General features: G+C 35.1%; 1 protein-coding gene across 1 annotated transcript; it reads left to right on the top strand.

Annotated features, from left to right (window-relative positions):
- Window positions 1-312: 312 nt before the first annotated feature.
- Window positions 313-10,778, top strand: Smp_124030 (hypothetical protein; the record flags this gene model as incomplete). The annotated part of the gene is made up of 7 exons (XM_018793130.1): window positions 313-315; window positions 683-841; window positions 4,718-4,978; window positions 6,671-6,895; window positions 8,306-8,552; window positions 9,377-9,557; window positions 10,448-10,778. 7 exons carry the CDS (start codon window positions 313-315, stop codon window positions 10,776-10,778), a joined length of 1,407 nt encoding a protein of 468 aa, XP_018647674.1.

Below are 10,778 nucleotides of genomic sequence, written 5' to 3'. Positions count from 1 at the left end.
ATTTGACTAAATATTGTACAAATGTTATTTTCTATTTTCTGGTACGATGTGGTCTATTTGGTTGGTATATAAACTCAGTATGTTTGAAATACAATGATTCATATTGAGAAGGCTGTTATTGGTGTTTTGGACTTAACTGGCTGGGATAGGCAGAAAGCAGGACCGGTAAGGACTCTAGACTGCTCGTACGGTTTTCGTATGTTACTGTTCCAGTCGATAATTCACTGCTCCCTGATTGGCTGTCTTATCACGTCATACATTACCTAGGCATCCACTCGGCCACAAGATATAACAGCATACCAATTTACAGGTATGGTTAGCTATACAAAGTATAGTACTAAAATAGCTCCCTAGGGCTAAGTTCAGCAAAGACTAGGCTAAAGTGATGAATCATACAAGATCTCAATCCAAGAAATCCATTTTGTAAATTGATAACTGCATCTACTTTGTAGATGCCTTAAATTTTGGTGAATAAACAGTTTACGAAATCACTTTTCCAGTCTCTGATTAAGCGGGATTATTTTTGGTATTCCATTAGTTAACATTTCCAAATGTTTTCTATAGAATAGTAATACCTCTTAAGCTTTCTGTACTTGTTTGTCTAATTCAAGCTTGTCGATAAATTAGTCTTAAAATTGAATAGGAGTTACTGATCTTTTGGTTTTCGTCTTTATTCCCTTAGAAAGAAGATTGCTCAGACTTACTCGAAGTTGGTCTAAAAACTGCATTGAAAGCTAATTTAGACTATATAATTCTTATTAATCCACGTGCAATGAATTTGAGTGAACATTTACTTACTGAAACCATCCAACTATTGGCCGATGAGAATGAAAATTGTCAGGTAACTTTTGAAATTATCATGAGAATTTTCATTTAAAAATTTGGTAAAAGGATAAATAGAGCCAAGAAATATTCCTTTTCAATTAGATTCTATCATGGCTCTCTCTGTATATATATATTACAATGATGAAATATGCAAGCCAAATGGTAATGTGTTAGATAATAATATTGCAAATTCAAGTGTTTATGCAAATAGTTTTGAATGCTTAATAAAACGTCTAGAAGATGGAGTGGATGAAGTGACCATCATTCAATAAATGAACGAATTGTAATATGTAATTTAGGGACTGATAATACTACAGTTGGTAAAATGTTTGGTAGAAAGTCCAGTATAGACAAAAGTTAATTACTAAGGAATTTCAATATGTAGTTGTAAGATTAATAGTAGGTTTGATAAAATACTTGATGAAAAGTTCAGTATTAGTAATACCAGTTGGAATATGTGGTTGAAGGATTGATAATGATGGGATTAAGTAAGAATAAAGAGACATACATTAAAACTATGTAAGAACACCCAAGTGTACGAGGATTTTAGATTTGTAAATGTTGACTTACTTTTGTGTGACTTATATCGGTGACCAAAACAAAGAGAGAGGAAATGTACGAACTTCTTTTATGTGTAACGGTTGGGCTTCTGGATGTTGATTGTGATGGCTTCGGCGTCGTGCGAGAGATAAACCCGCAAACCAGGCGCTGCAAGCATCAGCAGTGTTAGCCAGTGCTAAGTGGTGTGGTAGGTACAGTCGTTCATCTGAGTTGGTTTCAGGTCGTTCAACACTCATCAGACCATGTCGCAATCTAGTTGAGCGATATCATTTTCAGTTTATTGGTGAAAATTTGAATGAAATGTTCAGCCTTGTTCAACATGATAACCATCGCTAAAATAGTATAGATGCGAAATTGTCTGTAGGTACTGTCTTGACTACTTCAAAACATAAATCTCATAGGAAAGATTTACTTGGTAAAGAGCTCAGAGGGTTTATTTACGATTAAGTTCACTCATTTGTAAACCGATTAAATTTAATGACTATTAGTCACAGAAATTATCAAAGTGAATCATTTTCTCTTGAAACAAGTCACAGTAAATCAATTAAGATAATGAAACATTATTGAAAATCAAATGAAAGTAAATTCACACCAGACGAAGTAATAAACATGAAAATGGGCTGAAAATCGGTTTAAAGAAATCTACAGGGAGTTAATTAATACTGAATGATAGTGAAGAAAAGTCATCTTAAATCAATGTGTGAATTTTAAGATTGATTTTTTACTAATATTGTATTCTGAGAATTAGCACTTCCGTAACAAATACGGATACACATTATATAAAGAAACAAACTTCATTAAATGTTCAGGGCTATTTATATGGATAGTTCATTGAAGAGAACATCTATTTTTCAAGTGAATCGAGCTTTTCGATTAAGAGTATAAAAACTCAATGGATGATGCGAAACCAATACAACCATTGACTTTATAATTCGTTGTAAACATTGAACTCCTGTCGTTCTTTATACTTTACGATCACCTATTCAGTGTCCAAATAGTCACGTATGAGTTGAGTGCCGTCTGTATGCGCAAGTTAACCAAAGCGTTTGGATTTGGGAAAATCGTATGTAAAAACGATAAACAATACAGTAGAAAAACCCAATCTGTAAAAACTTCTATGGATCCTTGGAAGAATGTTAGCAAAAATGAAACAATTGTATTATCACAATTTAAAATTAGAAGTATTTTGATGTGAATAAGATTGATATACCGTTGTTTCATCAATTTTTACCCTAGGTACTACTGACTAGTCAATTTGACTGCGTAAAAGATTGAATAGTCATTTTAAGATTACTCTCATACCTTATTGTCGTTTTCTGTATTGAATAAAATCGATTGTGAACTGTTCGCTACCGGAAGTCACATGTTGATTTATTATTTTATCATCCTTGAAATCATGTCGAAAAGTCACGATCGCATGGATGCTTAAAACGGATGTTTTTGAAATATACCAATGTAAATTTTCCGTAATATACTATATTTCAAGTGTCGTCATGTTCACACGGAATGATGTTAGTTTACGTCAATTTGTACACAATACAATTCTATCAATGTCACACTATGTTGAATTTATTCGATATGATTATTGATTGAGATTTAATTCGTTTCAGAATAGTTTTAATATCAAACTGAATCTACTACACATGTACTTCAGTTCAAGTTACCACACCATATCAGCACCGCATTATCAATGTAAATATCAGAGTAATAGAGACAGTAACAGTATTATTGGTTAGTAGAAAAGGCTAAACGTAGACAGTATGATTCGAAAGGAGTAAATGGATCCATGAGATTAAAAGCATAAGATAATTTTGAAATTTAGGATCCAGTGGAAAATAAATAATGAATGTATCTTCACTGTGATCAATTATTATCTATCTCACCTGTCACCAACCATTGGGTGTGATAATCGCAAAGACCCCAACCAGGTAGGTTAAATTTACCAACATAACTCAGTCTAACAGCCAATGATTTCAGGGATCGATTCCACGTCTTAGTTCGACGACTTTTAGCTTCCTTCCAACCTACTCCCAAACAAGCAAATATTGCACACCCAGTTAGGTAGTGACGGCAAATCAAGAATTAACTTTAAGTTATAAAATAAATAACTTTTTTGTTTCCGTCGTGCAAAATCCCATAGGCTTATAACACTATCGTTCACAAAATAAAATTGATATAGTTCAAAATAGCTTTTTATGACAGACACTGTTTACGTGGCATATTCTTCTATAAATCCTTTACCAACTTTTATTCAACTTATGTATTCCATATTTTCGTGTATTGTAACCTAATTCACTTCAATATTGCATTTCTACTATGAGTTTTATTATGCTGTACTATTTTTGGAGTGCAACAATTTGTAATAGGTTCCATTATTTTGTTAGTTAATGTTTGAGCATTATTACATTTTACACTGATTTTTTTAAGCAATTGGCATATTGGTATAAGATTGTATTGTCTCATACATTTCGATAAAATGTTCTCAGGGAAGTCCTACTCACTGCCTTCTCGTGGCGGGGGTGTTGTTTACCAAATTGAGAGGACAAAAAGCGAATGTCCGGCTCTTTAACCGGGTTGGTGGATATGGAGGATCCACCTAAGAGAGTTGGAAAGCCCTGATTCCAAACCAATGGTTCACATGGGCTCCAGTATCCTGAAGTAACAAATGGCGTATGAACCAATCGTTAGTCACCGGCTATCATGGGACTTCATCTCCTTACGCTCCTCCACTGCCTTGCGGATTAGACCTTTGGGTCGAAGGCCCCGGGTGTGACCATTTAAGAAAACCACCCGTTTCGGTTTGGGCACCCGAGCAATACCCCAGCCCTCACACAAATCGAAGGATTTATGTAGCGCATATGTGTCTGGTGCTTCCTTGTACCAATATTTATGTGTTCAAATAATAATAATACTGTATTAACCAAATCAAATGACAAATTATTTATGGCTATAGCCTAATTATCAAGGTTGTTCGTATAAATAGTAATATGAGAAGAATGAAGGCATGAAACAAAATGAAGGTGTTGTATAAATTGAGCATTGGGTAGAGAGTTAATAGTAAATCTACTTTTATTATATCCCACTGAGTTGAAAAATTGTTGTGGCTTATTTATATTTTATGGTAGAACGGTAGCTTGTTGGTTAACGCGTTCAACATTCAACCAATAAGTCACAGGCTCGAATCTTGCTCCTCTTACTTTGGTTTGAGCAGCTAAGTGTGTATCATTAGCCCTCACGTTTAGATTGTGTCTTCAAACCAAACACCTGGTAAATGAGTTAATTCTATATTTTATAGTAACGAAACTACATGATTATTTTGCCTTTTTCACAGGTTGATTTTGTGTTAGGTATTACTAAACCTTGCTCAAGAAGTTTACGAACTGACATTGATGTTAATACAAATCAAAGAAAATTATCAAATGGTTTATATCTATTTGGTTTAAAAGGTCAACACCATATAATGTCTAATATCAAATCAATTTGTGCTAATTTGGAATGGTCATCTATAAATGCAGCAGATATTCTATATAGAAATATTTATCATTCTTTACGGAATAAAAATTTGGTATGTTTGCGCGAAAGATTAGAAGAGGTAAGTGAAATAATTTGTTATCTTCAATGAGATTACTTTGTTCTACACTTATAACCATGGTTCAATATGTTCAATAATAAAGATTTATACAAGTATAAAATAATTTTCTACTATAAGATCGACTGAGTTGTTGACACTTTTTAACTTATTTGCCAGTTACAGATTTGTATACTTTTCTCTAAAATACACTCTAAGTGTTACAACAAGTGACACTACCCAGCTTCCCAAACTGAATCAAATGGAGTGCGGTTCAAATTTGCGAAAATTGAAAGCCCCAGTCGCTAACTCACCGTTTCACCTAATTCAGTTTCAGCAACTGAAGAATATCAGTAGTTTTCACACTAAAAGTTTGACCAAGTCGAGTAACCTAACCTATACACACGATCACTGAATCGCATTATTATATTTATTAAATCAAGACGCTACTTTAAATCAGAAAATCCAATGATAAACATAATTCACAAATCGAAAACTTCATATACAGATGATATTTATTGACAGTAGGAAAAATTGTTAATGAGCTTCGAGGATATATTTCTCGTAGTAGCTTTTTTGGGAAACCGTCTCTTAGGAAGTTTATCCACTTGGTAGTAAAGTAGTAGTTACTCATGACTTTGATTGTTATTGTTTTTGTTGCATTATATTCTAGGCATTTCAGATAATACTTTCCCACTATTGTTTAGTATGTATTTACTTAATAGTTTTATGTTGCGTGACCGAATCCATGTATTGTTACCAAGAGTTACGTAGTTCTGTTGAATATGAGTACACACGTTTTCAAAGTTATCAATTCGAGTACTCCATTTCAAGCATCGTGTCGTAAGTAAATTTCGCTCATTTTTGTCTCATTATTTGGGTAGTATCATTTCTCTCCAAACAGCAAGTATAAGACCGTAGCAGCCTCACATTATTCACCTAGAATTTACAACTACACAAACACAACTTATTTGAATAGCTATGAAATTGGACAGGGATGTGAGAAAATCCAGTGCCTCATTACAATACTAATGGTTATTTTTATCTGAACTATGAAAACTGTATAATTCGTACTAATCTTTTGTACTACTAGTAATAGTGTGCTCACTAGTGATTGACTTCAAGATGTAACTCCTCGAGTTCTAGTGCGAAGCCGTAAACAATGGAGTCCAATCCGTCTCAGATGTGAGATAGTTATCCACCATAGGCAATAGATAAAGGTTTCACGATATCGTAAACTGACTGAAGTTAGATATCAACACCTTCTGACTTTGACTCAGTGGTCTAGAGGTTAAGCGTTTTGGCGTAAAACCGACGGTCTTGAGTTCGATCATTCATAGTGAGGTCGTAGATTCATACTGTTAAGATAAGACGAACATTTAGTGCTTCCAAATTTTCGATGGTGGACTAACTGAAATTGATTACAGATTTAAACTGTGAAAATTCTACAATCTCCACCAATCCCCTTCCGTTAAATATATTCTTCGATAGTCTTAATTTTGATTATTACCCTGAAGAAGACGAGACAAGATCTCTGACCCAAACGTTGGAATTAATTAAATTTTATTAACTGAAAATATTTAAAAAGTAATTCTTAATATGTAATATGTGATCTGATTGTAGTTACCTAATATATACTCAACTTCCTTATTTTGATCAAATTATTCCGCCTTATTTCTTACTGGTTATGATCAATGTTATTGTGTTGTTTTTAAGGTATCTGAACCATTGGATCTTATTAATGTACAACAGTCTACTGGCTTATTATGTGAGAATGTACTTAACGATTCAGTAACTGTGATTATTCCCATGGGTTATGGCCATCCAGATGATTGTGTTGATTCTGAAGACATTGAATTAGTCGATGTGAAATTTTCAAAATCATTAGCTTATACAATTGAACTAGTAGTACACAATGCTTCTGGTAAAAGACAAATAGAGGTTAGAGGTGCTTTTGTCACAATATTATTCTTTTAATTTTATATTACATGCTTTACAGCCAAATGCCCTGGTACGGCCGAGAGTGGGGAGGGCTTGCCCTCTCTCTTGAAATGCTCTCACACGGCCACGCGTATACAGCCGCTGCCAGGGAAGTTCTAATCACTGACTTCTCGTGGCGGGGCTGTTGATTACGAAATCGAGAGGACGAAAAGCGAATGTCCGGCACTTTAACCGGGTTTGTGGACACGGAAAGTCTATCAAGGGGAGTTGGAAAACCCTGATTCGAAAACAATGGTGCACATGGGCTCCGGTATCCTGAAGTAACAAAGGGCGTGTGAACCAATCGTTAGTCACCAGCTATCATGGGACCTCATCTCCTTACGCTGCTCCACTGCCTTGTGGATCAGACCTTTAGATCAAAGGTTCTGGATGTGGCTCCCTAAGGAAACCACCTGCTTCGGTTTGGGCACCTGGGCAGTATTATAGCCCTCACATAATTAAACGAAACGACAAATATCCATATCAGTTTCACTAACTGAAGTATGTCGAACCATTGTTAATAATGATATCAGTGATATCACGAGCTTATCTAGGTTAGATATCTATCGAATTCTAGGAATCTAAGCAAACCGCTAAACTGATAATTATCATGTGAATAATTTCAAGAGGTAATTCGGGAATTCCGGTGAGAAGCTATAACCAGTGGAGTTCAGTCTTGTCTCATGTGAGGAGGGTACCTATCGAAGATAATGGAGGATATTTGCACAGTATTGTAAATTAATTAAAGTTATAAATATGAATACCATTCGATTTTGACTCAGTGGTCTAGAGGTTTGGCGTTCGTGTGCAGGACCGAAGATCTTGTGGTTTTATCCTCTGTGGTAGGGACGTGAACACACACTGCTAAAGCGTCCCATACTGAAACGAAACAACTATCCAGGACTTATTGGTTTCCATTAGGTGGCTAACTTAGGCTGGTCCATAATATTAATAACATTTAATGATCTCCAGAATCTATGCTCATAATTTTATTCTTCATAACTTTAGGGCTATATTTACAGTTGACAATATGTAACCTTGAAATGGGATAATTCAAAGTTATTCCCAATTTTACAAATCTTGTTATTAGTATAGGGTTGTAGAAATTATTGAGTTTTGATTGAGATCATGAATAGACCAATGTTAGACCACCATTGAAAACCTGGAAGCACTGGACGGCCGTCTCATCCTAGTATGGGACTCCTCAGCAGTGCGTATCCACGATCACGTACACGGGACTCAAACCTTGTTATCCTTGCTCTATCCCCCAACATTTTATTATTTTTGTTTTCAGAATGTGTATTCTTTTCTTTCTTTCATTATTCTTGTCTGTGTATATTGATCATAAGTGTGTGTTTGTTTGAATTTTAGGTTATAATTATAGACAGTTCACCATCGAAACTTTCTCAAACTGATAAATTGTTAAATTCTTCTACTGCTCATCCAATCGTTACTGAATATTTGCACGATATTGTACATCCTCGTTGTATGGTCAATGTTCAATTGTATCATTATGATCCATCAGTCACGAGCATATTAACACCTAGTCGGGGTGAACTTATTCGCTATGCTATAGATCAATATGCTAACGGCTCAATGTTAGTTATTTTGGAACCAGGTGATGATTTTTAGCATTGATATTTCAGCTTTATTTCTCTTTCATTATTGTGGGATTGTACATCATACATAATTATTATTTTCATCATGAATTGACATTTGATGGAAAGAAGTCATGTAGTAAGCAGAGGGAATGCGACTAGACAGTAGTGGTTTCGTGCCTTTTTGATACTCCTCAACCAATTTGAAATTATGAGCTACAAATGTGGTAGGACTGTCGAAAGATCAAAATTTCTCAGTGAGAACAATATTAATAAGTATTATTATAGTTTAGATACAATAGTGCACGTTTTTTGCTTTTGTCAACTACCTGTGTTATACAGTCATCATCATCATTCGATGTTCTCGAGGAGTTACTGTTTCATATCCCTGCGACTATAATGTTGAGAGTAGTTAGAAAAACTTACTGTTTGTATATCTTTGGTTTTGAAACAAGTTCAAATTTTGACTCTTGCCCTTCCATATTCTTATATGTTATTCATTCAGTTGTAAGGAAAATAAGACCTAGGTGATCTGCGCATCCATTCAAGTTGCCACACTACATACGTATATGTCAGAACGGGGAAACGAAATTATTACGAAAAATGCTAGAGTAGTCGAAGTAATAATATTAATAGTAGTGATGCAAACAGTTCCTTGACCAAATTGTAACAGTTGGATCAAGTTTCAGAATTTTCGAGTTGTTTATTGAAAACCATATAGTTTATTCACCAAGTCATCGCGATCTCTATCTATTGTTCATTAATTATTATATACATCGTGACATTCTTAATACAATGAATAATCTAACTAATCTTTTATACTTTTGTGTATTTAAATTTTCAGGTGTTCAGTTACCAGTTAATTGGGATTCTGCAGTGTATTATACATTACAGAGACCAGGTGTTGGCATGGGTTGTTTTGCCTATCGGTTACACTTAGATGATAAATATATTCATCAGAAAAGTGTTTTATGGGCATTAAGTTGTTGGCTTGGAAGTTGGATTGTGAATGTCCAAACAAATTGGTATGTGTATATAGATCTTTACTAATGTTTTTTGAATATCGTTCTTTCTTTTTTGCGTAGGAATTTTTATTAATGACAACTGTTTACTTGTTATTTGATGTTAGATACAAGGGGGCACCAAAGAGATGTGCGCCACATAAATCCTTCGATTTGTGTGAGGGCTAGGGTATTGCTCGGGTGCCCAAACCGAAACGGGTGGTTTTCTTAAACGGTCACACCCGGGGCCTTCGACCCAAAGGTCTAATCCGCAAGGCAGTGGAGGAGCGTAAGGAGATGAAGTCCCATGATAGCCGGTGACTAACGATTGGTTCATACGCCATTTGTTACTTCAGGATACTGGAGCCCATGTGAACCATTGGTTTGGAATCAGGGTTATCCAACTCCCCTAGGTGGATCCTCAGTATTTATCAACCCGGTTAGAGCCTTGGACATTCACTTTACATCCTCTCAATTTCGTAAAAACACCCCTGGAGCAAGAAGTTAGTGATTAGAACTTCCCTGGCAGTGGTTGTATGCACGTGGCCATGTGAGAGCATTTCGAGAGGGAGAGCGTACTCTCCTTACTCTCGGCCGTACCAGGGCATTTGAGGGCTAATGTTAAATAGTTAGTGATTAATAAAAAATCAGGCGCATAGAGTTAGTGTATGAAGCTTTTGTCTATTGATTTGATTTATATCATTGGTAGGTGCTGAATACTTGATTGTTGGGATCCGTGCGATGGTCATGATATATATTAGATTCAGTATAATATAGTCATCGGATAAGTAGAAGTGTACACTTTGAAAATTCTCGATTTGATCTTGTCACCTATCTTCTTTAGTTCAGTAATTAATGCATGATTTATGTTATTTTATGGAATCTCTTGTTTCTCGTTTCGGTTTTTTTTAAAGGTCTGGAGTACCAATAGCTGGACAACCTCATTTTATCTATTCACATTATTTAAAATGTATCAATGGTTATCCACGTTCATGTCGAGCATTTCATGCTATTGATTTGGCGTTAAAATCACATCAGTATTTGGGCGATGTGATTTGTACACGTAGTAGAACATCTGCGGCTGGTGTTCCAGCTGATTATGCATTAAGACATGGTGTTTATTGTACTGTATTATATACAATATTACTAGGGATTGCGCGTTATTTAGGTGCTACAGAAGTGCAATTGAAATGGGCATTAGAAAAATTTCCTTCATTGTCCAATGTACAAATTATGGGAAAATAA

The sequence above is a fragment of the Schistosoma mansoni genome, chromosome 1 (assembly GCF_000237925.1).
Source record: "Schistosoma mansoni strain Puerto Rico chromosome 1, complete genome".
In the NCBI taxonomy this organism is placed as follows: domain Eukaryota; kingdom Metazoa; phylum Platyhelminthes; class Trematoda; order Strigeidida; family Schistosomatidae; genus Schistosoma; species Schistosoma mansoni.
This window is presented reverse-complemented; position numbering and strand designations above follow the sequence as displayed.